Below are 17,194 nucleotides of genomic sequence, written 5' to 3'. Positions count from 1 at the left end.
CTGTTTTACAAATTTTGTATCCATGAGATCTCAGACATTAGAGAGGTTAAGCATTTGACCGTGTACATGTATGAGTTCGTGTGACTGGGGGAATCCCCTAATTTCATGTATGTTGCGTCATAATTTTAGCATACCGCGTAATTCTACAAGTTGTACAATACATGTATCAAAAGTACACGGAGATGAATCCTTGTAGCATTTTAAAATAGAAATACATACTTTTTTATATCAAATGTTGTTTTGTGTAAATTGAGGACGACTGTGCTTTTGGTTTCATCAAATTCATAGAATAATTTCATAAATAATGAGAGTAAACTGAACATGTTAAAAATGTACAATCTAATTATTTTACACGTTCGCTTACACGTACATTTATTTAACGTACCCCAAATGTTGGTACGTGTACGTGTAAACATACTGGTGCTCCACACGTACCCGTAGACGTACACATTTAAATGCTTTACCTCTCTACTGTAAATGATTAAGAAACGGATCTTTTTTTAGGTAATCGACATTTGATTAGAGAAATGTTTGAATGGATTCGGAAGCAAATTGAAAGTGGGGGGGGGGGGGGGGGGGGGCTGACTAAATCTTGAGAAGCTAATTAAAAAAAAAAAATTCAAAAATCTGACCTGTCAAAAAAAATCCAAAATCATGAAATTCTTAATCCGGGGGGAGGATACTTATGACTTTCAATATCACTATTTGTATTTCAATCTTTTTTTATGTAAATTTAGGAAAAAATATGTTTGCTATAAAAAAAAAAGTGGGAGCTGGCCCCTCCTTGATGCTATGTTTTTAATAGTTATGGCCTATTTTGCAAATATAGCCCCCCGGTTTCGACGCCTATGTGTTTAACGGGTTTCATTTTGTTGACCGTCACTTCCGGTCCTTATCGTAGGGGCTCAAACTAATCATGTTTTTAACAAATTTAACTGTTTTTCTTGGCTTTTCTATTTAGCCTGATAAACAGAGATTTACACTAAGCAAATGTTCACAAAAATACCGGGTTTTTTTTTCATTGAGTACTTCCATTTGTCCCTTTCGGTTCCCTTGACAAGAAACATTTTCTCAACAAGATTTCGGAATTTACAAACTCTTTTTGAAGACATTAACAATTAAACTTTGTAGAAATGTTTGTGGAAATTTTTAACTTGTTTTGTTAGAATCGGCTTAACTTCCAGTCATAACAAAAAGTACTTCAAAATTGTTATTTAATTCTAATTTTTGTTGTTTAACATGGAAGTAATGTCAGGAAATTTCATTTACTTAAGTTGAAAACGGAAGACCTTAGTGTGATTTCTTTCTTCTTTCTTCTTAATTGCTTTCCTTTTTTGTCGGCAGAAAGTCCCAGAGATGACTGGATAGATTTTCCTGAAATTTTCAGGGATGATAGAGACATAATATGTCGAGGCTTTTTTCATTTTTTCAAAATTCATTTTCGATTGTCCGTTTCCTGTCCCGCGACAAAAAGCTTGTCACCTCGATATCTCATAAATGATAAGAACTTGAACATTCACTTGTTGTGGTATGAAATACCTATAGTCGTAAATATGTTTAAACTATTTTGTTTTGTTCGTCATTACTTCCGGTCGTCACTGGAAGTATTCATTCAAAACTTATTTTTTAACATAATTATTTAATTTATCTTGCATAAAATAAACATAATGGTATAAATCTTTACATATGACAGCTAAACTTCGACAGTTTTAGTTAGCTTTATAAAAAGAAATGTATAAGAGGATATATATACTTAAAAATACTTACTTTAAGCTTTCATAGAGCACATCCGTTTGTTTGTTTCCTACCCCCCCCCCCCCCCCCCCTCACCAAAAAAAAAATTCTTGCCTCAACGGGGTATTAAAACGGCATTGACTTAAACAACCAAACTTTGAATAATAGACCTTTGTACGATCATGTGTTTACACTTTTTTCTTTTATCCAGTGTAAATTCCGGTCGTCACAGGAGGCAATCTTTTTTAAAAATATTTTTAGAATATTTAGCATGAAAGTAACATTTCAGTAATAGAAATACAATAGGTCATCTACACGTGGTTAAATAAACACAAAAAATCTACTCCCGGTGAGACATCTCATATATCTCAGTTAGCTTTCTTTTTTACAAATTTTGTACACGCAAGATTGCAAAAACTGTAAAAAGATCAATACATAAATTTTATAAAAAGAACAGATGTATGATCAAAGATGTGTTTAACGGGTTTCATTTTGTCTTCTGTCACTTCTGGTTCTCGTCGGAAGCGTTCAAGCAAATGAAGTTTTTAATAAATTTAGATTTTTTTCTTTTGATATCTATCATTTAAGCATTGAATCATTATTTTTTTTAAGATATAGTCTCATAACTGCAGCGGTGTGCATACATATTGAGTAACGTGCGTGAGCGCGTTATGAAAATTTTTATGCACACTCCTTGTCTTGTCTGCAAATGTGATTTATACCTGAAACAGTCCTATTTAATCCTAAGGGTAAGTTCATATAAATGGAAGAGCCACTGTAACAGTCAGGAGCGTGAACTTTGATTTTCGCTTGTGACGTTGCGTTTTACAGCGTTCAACGTTTGTGACGTCATAATAAAACTCGTGATTTTAAATTTTTAGTATCCTGTGTGTGTTAGCGTTAAAGCTGCAGTAGCTTTCCACACTTTTTACATGCAAAAAATATGTGGAATGTAAAAACAGGTAACTCTCGATATTTCGAAGTCCATAGGACCAGTAAAAACTTCGATCTATCAAGAGTTCGAATTTTTAAGAGTTCGGAATTTTCCGGGTTGACCGACGGGACTAAGGTAAATGTACTAAAAATGCTCATTTCTAATTTCTTTAATCACTTTTGTTGTCCGTTTCCAATCCATAGAAAGATAAAAAACTTTTTACCAACGAGATCTCAAAACCCTCGAAAACCTAACTTTGAGGAAAGACAGAACAATTGATAAAGATATGTTTATTATGTTCTGTGTTATCCGGCGTATTATCCGGTGGTCAGAGGTAGTAGACTTTTTGGGTTGTTTTTTTTTTTTATAGTAATATTTACTGGAAAATTTCTTCACGGAATATATTATATCCATTTTCTTTTTACAAGAGAAATTCAATTTGTTTTCAGATAAGTACATGAGAAGTGGAAGTCCTTTTTTGTTGCTATGGCAACAAGAGTCTAGTTTCTATTTTGTTTTCCTATGTGAAGGAATAATGTCTTAAACTGAAATTGATACATGTATATCAGAACAGAAGACCTTTTTGTTGCCTTTGCAACAAGAATCTAGTTACTCATATTTACCTTTGAGACATGCAGGCAAATCATTCAAAATCATTCATAGCGGTGTTTTAATAAAATTACGTTAACAATATTGCAATCGTCAAATGTTAAGCATTTGCAATAATCATTGTGACATTATGAAAATGTTCACACAGAATTGTGTGAAACCTCTTACCGAAAACCATCTTTAAACAACTAATTGACGTGTAAAGAATAAATTACATCTCGGTAATCGGTGGATATTCTGCTTCCTGGATAGATTACTCGTCATATTGTTGGAAATAAATGAATGTTAAGAAATGTTATATATATTTTTTAGGTGTCCGAAGGAAATATCCATAATATGACAAAAAAAATTTCTCTTAATTTGTTAATAGTTAACTTTTTAAAAATTATTTAACAAAAACGCGAAAAAACATTTAAAAATTCTTTAAAAATACCTATAGTATCCCTATCATCATTTTAATATTTGATAAGTATATGTTTTGTTGTCTTCTATTGAAAAGTGGAATAAACTGTGGGTGTATAGAGCCACCTTAATCATGAATAAGACTAACTAATAAAATCACTTTTATAGAGTGCGCTGGCTATACGTTCGGTCAGAATTGCTCAAAGCCGTGTGGACAGTGCCTTAATAATGAACAGTGCCATCATGTTGACGGCAATTGTACAAATGGATGTGATCTGGGATTTTATGGAATCAATTGTGCGCAGGGTAAGAGAGACATAATAGAATGATTTTATGCAAGATCATATAATAATCTTTTTTTTGTTCATAGCTAATGTATTGGACTGAATTTACAGGTATATATGAATTTGAATTTTTATGAATATTAAAAATCATTACATCACAAAATAAATGTAAATGTGTATGAGTTATAATGTATCAAATTTGCTGTTCAAATTCCCAATAAATTATGAAAAGATCGACGACTTGTTTTATTCAGTATACGCATAATTTTGACCTTTTCTTGATGTAGAATGCCCCTGGGGATGGTACGGTTATAACTGTAACGAGACATGTTCATACCCTTGTGAGTCAAATGTCACCTGTAACTCACGCACTGGAAACTGCACTCGGGTAAATACATTTCATTTAAAAATTGCACAATATTAACAACAACAAAGCATTCCTTACACTCTGATTAATACTCTGACCTTTTGCATGAAATCAAAAAGGAGGTCATACGATTAACTCTGACGAAGCGTAAGTACATGCATAGATATTTACAAAAACCGGTAAAAGGATAGACATGCTCTATATAAACATTCCATTCCCAAATTACTATTTTAAATTTCATTGCTGGACGAAACGGGTAAGAAGAAGATTGGCAACGCTCACGATGTTTGTAAGATCTAAATATTTTCTGTACAGGTAGAACCTCTCAGTGATACAGTCACGCCACCGACAGACAACGTTCCCGTCATTGCTGGGGCTGTAGCGGCGCTGGTCATCGTCATCGCTGTCATTGTGTCAATCTTCGTGTTCAAGAGGTACATATGCTGCTTGCTGTTTCGACTGCTTTATTTTGTCAATTCTAACGAAAGTCATATAACAAAACTTTTTAAGTCGGTCAATACAAAATTGCAAAATAAATGATTGTTGTATTATTTTGAAATTCTCTATAACAATCAATGTTTAAATATTAACTAAATGCAGATTGAGAACTAGCGTACCAAAGAAAGATCAATCAAAACAAAGAAGGAGAGACAAATCGGAAATGGAAGAGAACTTGTATTGTGAGTTGATTAGTGTATGGAATAGACTAAATTATGTTTGTTCAAGTGTTTGATTAGAACTCGAAAACATTTTATATTTGTTTATATTTTTAACATTGGCTTGCATAAATATATAAAATTTGAATGTAAATATAAAACGTAAAGAAATTAATTTCGTGTACTTTATGTCAGTTTGTAGAAATAAAAAGGAACTTTTGTTCTTCTTATATATTACTTGACCTTTTAAGTGAACAACGATGCTGCGAAGCAAGGCTTTACCAACATTTATGAGAACACAGAACCAAAAGATAAGCCAGCTGCAAAACGCACCACAACATCATCATCAACTGCGAAAAAATATGACGTCAAAGATGACGACGAGGACGAAGAAGGCATTGAGAATCCCTATGGTGATATGTATCTAAACGAAGAAACTATATTGGATATCCCAATTAGTGAACTCGAAAATGTCATCGCAGAAAAGAAGAAAAATGAAGAAGATGGTTTTAAAAGAGAATACGCGGTAGGCCATAGAATGATTTTGACTAAGTTTAGATTGAATCATAAGCATCGTAAAAATTTGGTATACACGATATGTATAAATTTGGATGAACTGAATGACATGTTTTTAAACTGATTACAATTTATTGGAAATAATTTACATGATATATACAAAATGTCGATCATCACACAGGTCTTCATTCATGTGATTACAGTATAACACATGTAAGTTTCTTTTATTACACAGATGTTGCCCCACGGAGAACAGTATCAATGTGATGCCGGGAAATCCCCTAACAATCTGGCGAAGAACAGATTTAAAACAACATTCCCGTGTATGTTATGAAATATTCATTTTTAATGTTATCTTATGTCGAGTATACATGTACATGATTATTAAGTGATGGATAATAATTTTTTTTAATCTTTAAATATATATAACCAGACAAAAACCAGAAAAAATTTCATTTGGGTAATAATTTTCGTACATTCCGAAAACAACAAGTTGTGTTTATCAATAATATGAATACCAATATACTGCTTTACAAATGATAATGATTTTACTGACTTTTAATCAAATAAAACAAAAAAAAACACATATATCAGTAATAATTTTTTCCTTTTTATCATAATTTAATGTTTGAAGAAATCTTGAGAGCGTGTAGAAAGGAACTGAAGGATTTGAATTCGATGCAAAATTCAATGACATAATGATGAAATTATGAATTGTTATTCCCGTATTAGTGATAGTTAAGAACTAGATGAAAAACGCATTTTATAGACTGAATTGATATTTTTAATAACTGTACAATAAATACGTTAATTTGATGTTTATCAAACATTATTAAATTATTATTTTATTATGAACTTTACGAAGCTGATAAAATGCAAAGACAAGTTTTTGCATTTCTTGTCTTGTTGTAGACGATCACTCTAGGGTGGTTCTTAGAGGGGATGGTGAGGCGTCTTCTGACTATATCAATGCTAACTTCATCAGTGTGAGTATCAATGAAGTTAAACAAACCAATGTTATAAAACTGTGTTTCTTATCTGTGAAAGATGTTTAATCAATATGTCATTAAAACATTTAAGTTAAACAAACCAATGTTATAAAAAATATGTTTCTTATTTGTGAAAAATGTTTAATCAATTAAAACATTTAATTATTGATACAAATTTTGGTACGTTATATAATTGCCTTTAGAGAATTGAAAACAAACATAAAGTATAATTTGACCATTTATCATAAAGATGAATTAACTATTGTTTTAATTTTTTAGAGTACTGATTCAGAAAACCAGTATATTGCATCGCAAGGTAAAAATTATAGTAATCCAAAATCGATTGTAAAATAGGGAACCGATTTTATTGCAAAGCTAGCAATGTTTTGATTTCGTCAACAGACAATAACTTTGTTGACAATAAAGTTTTATAAAGGAAATTGGAGAAAATAATTATGCAATTTCCTAACCTCGCCACTTAAAGAAGATTTTTGTCCCAATAGCTAGTAATGCCTCTTGAATTTTTTTTTTTTTGGTAAGGTCCTAAACAGAACACGTTAAACGACTTCTGGACGATGATTTGGCAAGAAAATGTCTCACAAATTGTAATGCTTACAAATTTAAAAGAGGGCGTCAAGGTTGGTGAATGAATATATTTTTTGAATTTAAAGAATTAAGAATCTGAAACTGCGTTAATCTAAAACTGTTCACCATTAACATCAGATTAAATGTACCCAATACTGGCCAGAAGAAATGAAGGCTAGACTTTACGGAAACATCGTCATCAAGAATGTTGAGGAAAAACAATACGCCTTCTACATCATCCGAAAACTGACGGTTTCCCTTAAAGAGGTGCAGTTCTAACATTATAATGATATTTAATAAGCTTTATTACAAAATCGTATATTATATAATCTTGGTTGTGTAACAACCTATTTGATTTTAAATGTGAATAGTTTATGTGTTGTTGTATGTAGCATTGTATTCTTTTTCAAGATTCTTGTCTGTTGCTATTCAAATTGTATGTCGATGTACTCTAAATTGTATTTTCTGAATGTTACAATAACTCTTTTAACTAAAAATTATGTTTTTCTCATCGAGTCGACTTTTATGTATAAATTTGACAATGATGGGTACAAGAGAGTTTTATCTATGCAAATATATAGTGTTATGTATTTAACTTAATATGTTTTTCATAATTTAATCGTCAGCAAAACAAGTCACGTGTTGTTACGCAATACCACTACACCACGTGGCCTGACCATGGTACCCCGGACCCTCTTTCGTTGGTTGTTTTCCATAGCCACGTGATGAGGACAATGACCAATAGGAATAAATCACCAATACTTGTACACTGCAGGTTCGATCATCAAGAATGATTTTTATGTAGTAGTCACTTTGATTAAATAAATTAGCCTGTTAATACAGACATTCTAAAGTGCTATATAATCGGATAAGTCAAACGGAAAATGTTACAAGAGTCGTTTTATTCCTCTTTACATATTGTAGCGCAGGGATAGGTCGCACAGGAACCTACATTGCGCTGGATGCTCTATACAAGACGGGTAAAGCGTCCGGTAAAATCAATGTAGCGGAGTATGTCAAGATCATGAGAGCAAACAGAATGAACATGGTCCAAACTTATGTAAGTCTGTCATGAAAAGTTGAAACTTTATTACATGGAGACTTATTAATCGATTACATTTTTTCGTAATCGTGCTCAAGCCTGATGCGACTGCTCAATTTATAGTGAAGATATATTTTTTTAAATTTCTTTATAAATAATTTTGTTTTTAGGAGCAGTACATGACGATATTTTTGGCGCTAAACGAGGAATTTAAAGCGGCTTTTGAGACACGGAGTCTGCCTGAGTTCACGGAGAGAGCCCAAAGTCTGGCTAGAGATCGCCCAGCCAATCAAACCGTCATCAGAAAGGAATTTGAAGTACCCACTTTCAAAGATATTCCTTTTTATTGTTTGTAGAAGCAGACTTTGGAGTTACATATTATAGTTTTTGTAAATGTAGACTTGGTTTTGTGGTTAGGAGCATGTGACGTATTTCGTGCGTTGTAAAAGTAGTTTATTTATATATTCTATAGAAATTGATGAAAACACGACCAGAGTACACTGGTACAGATTACAAGATGTCTAGACAGCATTTTGCAGACAAGAAAGGACATACTATACTACCATGTAAGTAATGATCAAATTTTAATTATACAATAAAACGTTAATAACGAAGATTATATCAGTTACATCTATTGTTGATTATTTTTGATCGATGAATAAAATCTCTAAAAAGCATACATATAATCATAAAAAAAAATAATCATTTTTTCCCTAATAACAGAGTAAATATAATGAAAATGTTGAATAACATTTCGTCGTAAAGAGAATAAAAGTCATTGTTTTAAGATACTGAACAAGTGAAATTAGTTAATTTTAACATCGATATTAATAAGAAACACAAATACTTTGGTAAAATTTGAAAGATTTACAAAAAGTGTAGGAAAAAATCACAACAATAAACATTATTAAGATAACAAAACATATTACAAATAAATTTTGTTTCTGAAAAATGAAGTTTATTAAAGTTAGAAAGAAACAAACTTTGCTTAACAAATGACACAGTTTTTAAAATGGGCAGTATTGGGATCGAAACTTTAAGATGGGATTGAACTCAAAGATTTGAAATATTTCAGCTAGTTCTTCGGAAAAAATCTTTTATTGAAAAATGATTAATACATACTTAAATGAAATGAAAGATTATCAATATTCTACATTTTTTACTCTAAATCAGTATTGAAGAAAATAATAAACATTTTTTTATTTAAACTGATGAAATTTTGTTGATATTCAAGATAAACCAACACCCTATCAAAATTTTATAGATATTTCAGGCTGAGAGAAATTAGAAACTGAATTTAATTGAATTTTCCATGGCAATCATAAAATTTTGTTTTGATATATTTTTTTTAATTTTACCCTTTCAGATTAGTTTCTCTTTTGAAATATTTCTCTTCTAACAGTTTTCACTTTTCTTTTTCTTCCAGTGGACAAGTACAGTCTTTACCTTACGTCATCGGTCGCAAAACGAGGAAACTACATCAACGCAATCCATGTGTCTGTAAGTCTATGTAAACTGAGCAACATAAAAACAAACTATCAATATTGTTAACGTTAACGATATATAATTTTTCAAGATTAAACTTGTTAATTTATGTTTATTCTGTCAGTCCTACCAACAAAATAGGGCGTTTATAGTGACGCATTATCCGACACCAGAGGACGCTGTGGACTTCCTGCGCCTGCTCAATGATCATGAATCTGATACAGTCATCTGTATGAATCCATTACTTGAAATTCAATCGGTGCGTGCATCTCGCTTAAACAAAGAACATAAATAGAAATGGTGGTAAAAAGAAATAATTATGCTCATTGGAACATAAAAAAACCTTTTTTTTTTTTTTTTTACTAAACTATCTCTCTCTCTCTCTCTCTTTCTCTCTCTCTCTCTCTCTCTCTCTCTCTCTCTCTCTCTCTCTCTCTCTCTCTCTGGGCGTGTTGGACTTTCTAACAGAAAAGAGAATACTTGTTACTCTTGTTTGTCATCATATCATTCTGAAATAATTATAACTCAATTTTTCAATATCTAACAAAACAACTATTCAGTACCTATCCTTTATTTTCTTGTAGTCCAAGACATGGTTACCAGAAATAGCGCCCACCAAGGACGTGCCGCCGTTTGTTGTGGAACACGAGTCTGAGAGTGACACCGGGGTCAAGATCACAACCGTCAACATCATACACGGGGAGGTAAAGTTGAACACATGGTAGAACTAAAATATAGGAAAGATCTCATTTCTTTTTTAATTAAATATTGTTTATAATTCAATATCATCATGTATTTATTTTGAATTTAGAATTCTTTTGTATAAAGAAAATATTTTACATAGTACTCAATACTCTTTTCCACTGTTATTATTTAAGGAGGCTGAATGGTCAACAAAAACCATCAGACCTACCTTGGATTTTAAGATATGATTTTTTAGGCTATAAACTATTATTTAATAAAGAAAAAACCCATATTTTATTATTTATCTTTTAAATTTTTTTGTATTTCCCTAAAATTTCATATAGAACTCTTCTTCTTAAGGAGACCAATATAGTCTTAAAATGGCCACGACAATCGAGCCCTCTTAACTTCTTACTCCTAGACTAAGTCTTGTTTACCCTTTCTGTAGGAGACGTCCCATCCCGTGACAGTTGTAGAACCGACAGGACCACTGAAATCCAACGGGACGACCAAAGATACGTCGTGTCTCAGAAACTTGGTGTCATATGCTCTCAAACTTGGCACAGACACTCCAATCACCATTGTCAGCAAGTAGGTTAACCCAGACTAACAAAAAACTCTAGCCTACTATCGTCTTTAAAGCTTGAAACGAATCATAAAGGTGAGAATAACCCAAAAATCCCTCCGCGAAATTGAGTATGTTTTATATGTTTGAAACGAATTACTAGTATACTGGAGGTAAATACCAGAATGATTCTTCCTCGATATTAAGCATGGTAGCACATATTATGATGTAAATTATAGTGTATGTAAAAGGACTATTCCTTTAGTTAATTGTATAATATATAGTTCCTGTATCACATGTGAATTTAGAATAATAAGGCTGATTTTTTATCCTTAAAACAGTTGAATGTAGATTTTTTAAAATGATTCGTTTCATTGTTCCGTTTTCTTTAATACAGAGATGGTGCTTCACTATGCGGTGTTTTCTGTGCTGTGTTTAACTCCATACAACAAATCATTATGGATGACAACATTGACGTGTTTACAACAGTCCGACAACTACAGACAAGGAGACCAGAGTTCTGTTCTACACAGGTATAATGTTTGGAATCTTTATATGTACTATGTATTTTCATTGGAGCTATATCATATATAAATTTTAAAACAAGCAGACTAATTAAACAATTGAAACATCATGTAATGTTGGTTTAAGTAATTTATCAATGTAATAACAATGAAAAATATCAAACCAGAATAAAATGTTTGTTTGGTCCTAACATATTTTAGCGTTAGTTGTATAATTTATTGACAGGAGGAGTATTCCCTGGTGTATTCAACGTTGCAGGATTACATTGAAACAACATCGGAGAATGTTTACAGCAATCAATAGAACGCCATATTGATGTCGGTTCTGTGAGAATTCTGTAATTTGCATTTAAAAAGAAGAAACAATGTGAGAAATCAAGTAGACGATATTCGATGTATAATTGTTTTAATTCTGTTTACTGCCAAAGGAAACACGTGTCTTTGAATGTATTGTCAGAAATCCTCTCTGCAAGAAATGTTTTATTCATTCAATTGACGCACTGTTTATTTCCTGTACAGTATTCCTATGTTTTCTATGTTTTCTATGTTTCCTATGTTTTCCTGTGTTCTTGTCATGTTTTGTACAAGCACCTTTTTCCCCTTTGTACGCATGTACCATCCTCTCCACGAACCTGTATTGCAGTTACATAAACATGTTTATTGTTGAATGATTTTTGGCTGTTAATTTCTAACATCTTATTTTTATTTTTGATATCATTGATTAGAAGATTAATTACATTTTGAATAAGAAGATGGGGGAATAAGATGGCGCAAATGCCCAGTCGGTTTAGTACTGAAATACAATTTTAAATTTTTTTCCGCAATTAAATCTATTCAAATATATTATAATGCAACTTTGCAAAAGCAAAATTTCTAACTATAGTCAGTTTTTGATATAATTAACAATAGATAAGAAAAAAATATGACGGAAATTTTGGTGGTATCGAACCCGTAACATAAAAACCCTAGATATATAAGGTTAGCTTATGCCATGTACTCTTTTTTTTTTATCTTTTATTGATCAATCATACAAATTACACATCAACAATCATCATTATTATCACAGCATTATATATAGTTTGACAGTTTACAATAAAAACTCGTTAAAAATGAACAATAATACTCCTTCTGTTTCTTTCAGCAGTGGATTGTTTTTCAAAAACTTTTTAAAAAATACTTTTCTGTTGTTGTTCACAATACACATATAATAATAGTTGTAATAGATATAATGTCTTAGCAAATATTTGCAGAAACTTGTCAAATGCACAGTTTTGTTATTTTGCAACATCATAAGCTGTCTCCTTCTATAAATTGTGAATCTACATATGGACAGAAAAAAATTAACAAAAAAAGTGTTAACATTTTTCATAACATTGGGAAAAGCAGTGATGAATATCTCATCGATATCTAAGACATTGTATACACTATTTTTACAATCTTTCAATAATGACTCTAAATGGTATAGCATAAAATTACTTTTAAAATCTTGTATTTCTTTGCATTTTACAAACATGTGAAGTAAATCTTCACTTTCTGATAAACACAGTGGACATCTGTTGGAATCCGATTTACCAATTTTGTACAATTTCTCATACGTAAAAATTGCATTATGAAAAACTTTAAAATCAAGCTCCACAACATCAGGAGGCTTTCCACTTTCTTTAAGTACAATCCATCTATTATCAAGCATCTTTGTATCGTTTGTTCTAAGTTTTTCTAACCAATATTCATTTGACTTTGGAGGATTAAACAATTTTTGAATCAACAATCTATAAAAGACTTTTACAGTGCATGAAGAAAAAACATAATTAGTATTTTCAACACAAAGTAAAAAAGTAGGTAACCATACTTCTTTCCTATAATCATTGTTTTGAACAACACTTTTCCATTCTTCTGGAATAATAGATAATAATGTTTTATAATCTTCTTTGATATGTTTTGCATTAACTTCAGAATCACATTCATGTATCATTTCTACAATAAAAGATGCAGGTAAAAATCCAGGTATCACTTCATAAGAAATGTCTCTGATATGTGTGATCCCCGCTTTTATAAAATGTTTCCATAACAATGTCTTGTTTTGATTGACAATTTTTGGATTAAAAAACAAACAGTAATTAAACACACCATTTAAACGTTCATTGTATTCAATATTGTCCTTCACAGCATACCAAGCACTAAACATTTCTTTATAAAAACAAGGTAAACATTGTAAATCTTTTTTGTTCAACTGTAGAAGAAACATTTCAACCCCTCCTTTCAAATCACAAATTCTTGATAAAAAATAACTAAAAGTGTATTTCCATACAAACTCTTTTCTTGTGCAAAAATATTTTGCTAAACATTTTAGTCGAAAAGAAAGCATTTTCAAATAGATATCATCCATTTTTAAACCACCATTTTCTTTTTCTCCGACAATTGTCTTATATGACACTAAGTGTGTACCATAATTCCATAAAAAATTAATACATTCTTTCTGAATTGTAGTTCTAGCCCAAAATGGAATACAAATTACAGACAATGAATACCATAGTTTAGACATAAGTAATGTATTTATAACACTAACTCTTCCATGTATTGTTAACAATCTTTGTCTCCACAGATTAAGAACTTGTTTGATATTTTGAACTTTGCTTCTCCAATTCAAATTTTCACATTTCAAAAAGTTTTTACCAAAATAAACTCCAAGAATTTTCATGACATTTGTTTCTGTAATATTGATAAGTTGTTTATCATCTGATAACAATTGCCCTGTTCCAATACACATAACTTCAGATTTTTGTACATTAATTTTGGCACCAGATGATTTTCCATATAATTCAAAAACATTCAATATTTGAAAAATAGATTTTTTATCAGACACTGTTATCGTTGTATCATCTGCATGCTGAAAAACTAATGCAGTTTTATCACACATAGGACTATCTATTCCTTTAATAAATTGGTTACATTTAATTGCACAACTTAAAAGTTCTGAACATAACACATACAACAATGCAGATATTGGACAACCTTGTCTAACAGAGTTTCTAATTGGAAAATATTTTGTTAAATGTCCATTGCTTTTTACACTGCTATAAATATCTGTATAAAATATTTTTACCCATTTTCTAAAATAATCTCCAAAACCATATGCTTGTAACACATCTAGTAAATATTCATGACTTACTCTATCAAACGCTTTCTATTGATCAATTTTTACAATATAACCTTCCACTTGATCCATTTCAACCATTTCTATTATATCTCTAATACTTACTAAAGTATCAGCTATATCTTTTCCAACAATACAACATGTTTGATCATTAGAAATTACATTAGGTAACACATGTTTGAGTCTATTTGACATTATTCTTGCTATTATTTTATAATCAACATTTAAAAGACTAATTGGTCGCCAGTTTTTTAACAATCTCTTATCACCTTTTTTCTTGTATAATAATGTAATGACACCCATCTTCATAGAATGTGACAATGTTTCTTGATTTTCAATTTCTAAAAATAGTCTGTACAATATGTTTTTTAAATGGGGTAAAAATTTTCTATAAAATTCAACAGTCAGCCCATCAGGACCAGGACTTTTATTGCTGGCCATTTCTTTCACAGCTTGTTGTATTTCATTAACATCTATACATTTATCACATGATGCGGCATCATTGTCATCAATCTTTGTATTAATCAATGATAACAACCGGTTTTTACTATCATAATCAATTGTTACACATGAATATAATTTAGAATAAAAGTCATACTGCAGATTTAATATAGAATCTGCATTTTCTGTAACTCCACCATTCTCATCCACCAACTCTTTTATAGTATTCGACTCTTTTCTACTCTTTTCTAAATTCAAAAAATATTTCGTACACTTATCCGATTCATTAGCCCATTGTGCTTTAGATCTTAGTATAGCTCCTCTACATTTTTCATTTTCAAATTCACTCAGATCTGTTTTAAGCTTTTCAAAATTTTCAATGTTTATACTTTCACCATCAGCTATTCTTTCTGACAATCTTTGTAAACTGTTTTGAATTCTATAATATTCTTTATTTCTTTCTCTTGCTCTATTCTGACTATAATTTCTTGAAAATTTTTTGATTTTGTACTTTAAATTATCCCACCACACCAAAATTGATTGCTCAAATAATATACATTGTTTTTCATTTTCAATGAGTTCTTGAACTTTGTTTACGTAATATTCATCATGTAAGAGTAAATTGTTATGTATCCAAACACCTGGACCTCTTTCAGACACATCTGTATTAAAATTCATAACAACCATAGAGTGATCACTCATTGTTGTTTCTACATAAAAAATATTTCTAACATAGGCACATAAAATTCTTGTGATCAAGAAAAAATCAATTCTACTTTGTACAATCATATCTCCTCTTACAACTTTTCTTGAAAAAACTTTTTTCTTTTCATTTCTTTGTCTCCAAACATCAACCAAATTATGTTCAGTCATCATATCTATCAACGCTTTGTAACTATGATCATACTTATGTACAGTTTTTCCATTTCTATCTATGTCTGCGAGAGTATTGTTAAAATCTCCCATAATAATTAAACTTGTAGAACGTGGCATTATTTCAATAATATTTTTAAAAAACAATGCTTTTTCTTTTACATCATTTGGTGCATATACATTTATAATGTCATATTTGGTGTCATTTTCTTTGTATGTTAAATGTAAATATCTACCATCAAACCCATTTATATTTTCAACTTTTGTTTTGATACTATTCTTCACTAAAAATGCTACACCTTTAGATGACACGTTTGTGCTATCATAATATATATCACCGTTCCATATATGTTTATAATTTTCAATAAAATTGTCTTTCCAGTGGGTTTCCTGTAAAGCAACAATGTCATAGTTTCTATCTTCAAATAAATTAAATACCATTTTCATTTTATCAACATTGCACAAACCGTTACAATTCCACGAGGTTATAAAAACCATTGTGAAAATAAAGTAAGTACTTAGTATTCCTTTCATTTTATTTGTTCTTCTTTGCTTTTCCTTTGTTTTTCTCTTTACCTTTTCTCTTCTTTGTGTTTTTAACGGTAACTTCCGTGTCGAGGTCTGATTCCACGGTTGATGATTCTTTTTCACTTTCGCGTATTTCGGAATCTATAACATCAGGTGGTATTTTCTCGGATTTTGTTTCGTTCGTTTTATCATTATCACTTTTTCCGTTTTGATCACTAGTTTCGGTCTCCTCCGCGTCTTTTTCCTCTATATTTTGTTCTTCTGTGTGCGATTTTTCTTGGTCACCGATCTCTTGATCACCGGTTTCCTGGTCCCCTTCTGGTGCCTCCTCGTCACCGACACTGTGTACATCCATGTCATCCTCGTTATTCACCTCATGGTCCCATTCATCGATTTCGCCTTCGTCTCCGTGTTCACTCACCCTGCACAAACATCTGTGTTCCCATTCCTCACACTGTTTACATCTGGTAGATTTACATGCCCTTGCATAGTGTCCTTGTTCTTTGCACTTAAAGCATCGGAATTCTGGACATGCCCTAAAAAGGTGTTCACTAGAATAACACAGCGAACACACTTTTAATTGTCCGTTGTGAATACATCGATAGTAATCTTTTTGAAACTTTAATGTGTAAGGAAACGAGGTCATATGTTCTGGTAGTCTGACTTTTGCATATCGTGTGCCGTCGGCTATCGTAGTACCTGGATAAAACCTTCTGTTGATTGGTGACAATAGTTCAACACCCATTGATTTTAACGTTGCTTCGATTTCATTGTCATCGATGTATGCAGGGAGGTGCATAAAACTAACCACTAACGAGCTTG

The 17,194-nt window shown here is 31.2% G+C and overlaps 1 protein-coding gene across 5 annotated transcripts in view; it reads left to right on the top strand.

Annotated features, from left to right (window-relative positions):
- LOC105322070 (receptor-type tyrosine-protein phosphatase alpha) overlaps positions 1 to 12,446 on the top strand; it is a 73,943-nt gene extending 61,497 nt beyond the window's left edge. The window contains exons 9-28 of one of the 5 annotated variants that reach the window (XM_066068835.1): positions 3,848 to 3,985; positions 4,251 to 4,351; positions 4,646 to 4,764; positions 4,931 to 5,010; positions 5,238 to 5,512; positions 5,738 to 5,825; positions 6,415 to 6,488; positions 6,771 to 6,807; positions 7,032 to 7,129; positions 7,215 to 7,343; positions 7,703 to 7,851; positions 8,001 to 8,136; positions 8,289 to 8,435; positions 8,591 to 8,684; positions 9,545 to 9,618; positions 9,728 to 9,862; positions 10,188 to 10,307; positions 10,736 to 10,878; positions 11,250 to 11,385; positions 11,603 to 12,446. In XM_066068835.1, coding sequence (XP_065924907.1) covers positions 3,848 to 3,985; positions 4,251 to 4,351; positions 4,646 to 4,764; positions 4,931 to 5,010; positions 5,238 to 5,512; positions 5,738 to 5,825; positions 6,415 to 6,488; positions 6,771 to 6,807; positions 7,032 to 7,129; positions 7,215 to 7,343; positions 7,703 to 7,851; positions 8,001 to 8,136; positions 8,289 to 8,435; positions 8,591 to 8,684; positions 9,545 to 9,618; positions 9,728 to 9,862; positions 10,188 to 10,307; positions 10,736 to 10,878; positions 11,250 to 11,385; positions 11,603 to 11,680 — 2,351 coding nt within the window. In that variant the 3' untranslated portion in view covers positions 11,681 to 12,446. The remainder of the gene's footprint in view (positions 1 to 3,847; positions 3,986 to 4,250; positions 4,352 to 4,645; positions 4,765 to 4,930; positions 5,011 to 5,237; positions 5,513 to 5,737; positions 5,826 to 6,414; positions 6,489 to 6,770; positions 6,808 to 7,031; positions 7,130 to 7,214; positions 7,344 to 7,702; positions 7,852 to 8,000; positions 8,137 to 8,288; positions 8,436 to 8,590; positions 8,685 to 9,544; positions 9,619 to 9,727; positions 9,863 to 10,187; positions 10,308 to 10,735; positions 10,879 to 11,249; positions 11,386 to 11,602) is intronic. The other 4 variants (XM_066068823.1, XM_066068830.1, XM_066068825.1 and 1 more) reach the window with 4 other exon arrangements.
- Positions 12,447 to 17,194: the final 4,748 nt, after the last annotated feature.

The sequence above is a fragment of the Magallana gigas genome, chromosome 1 (assembly GCF_963853765.1).
Source record: "Magallana gigas chromosome 1, xbMagGiga1.1, whole genome shotgun sequence".
Classification (NCBI taxonomy): Eukaryota; Metazoa; Mollusca; class Bivalvia; order Ostreida; family Ostreidae; genus Magallana; species Magallana gigas.
The sequence above is the reverse complement of the archived record's forward strand: the minus strand, read 5'-3'. Positions and strand labels throughout refer to the sequence as shown.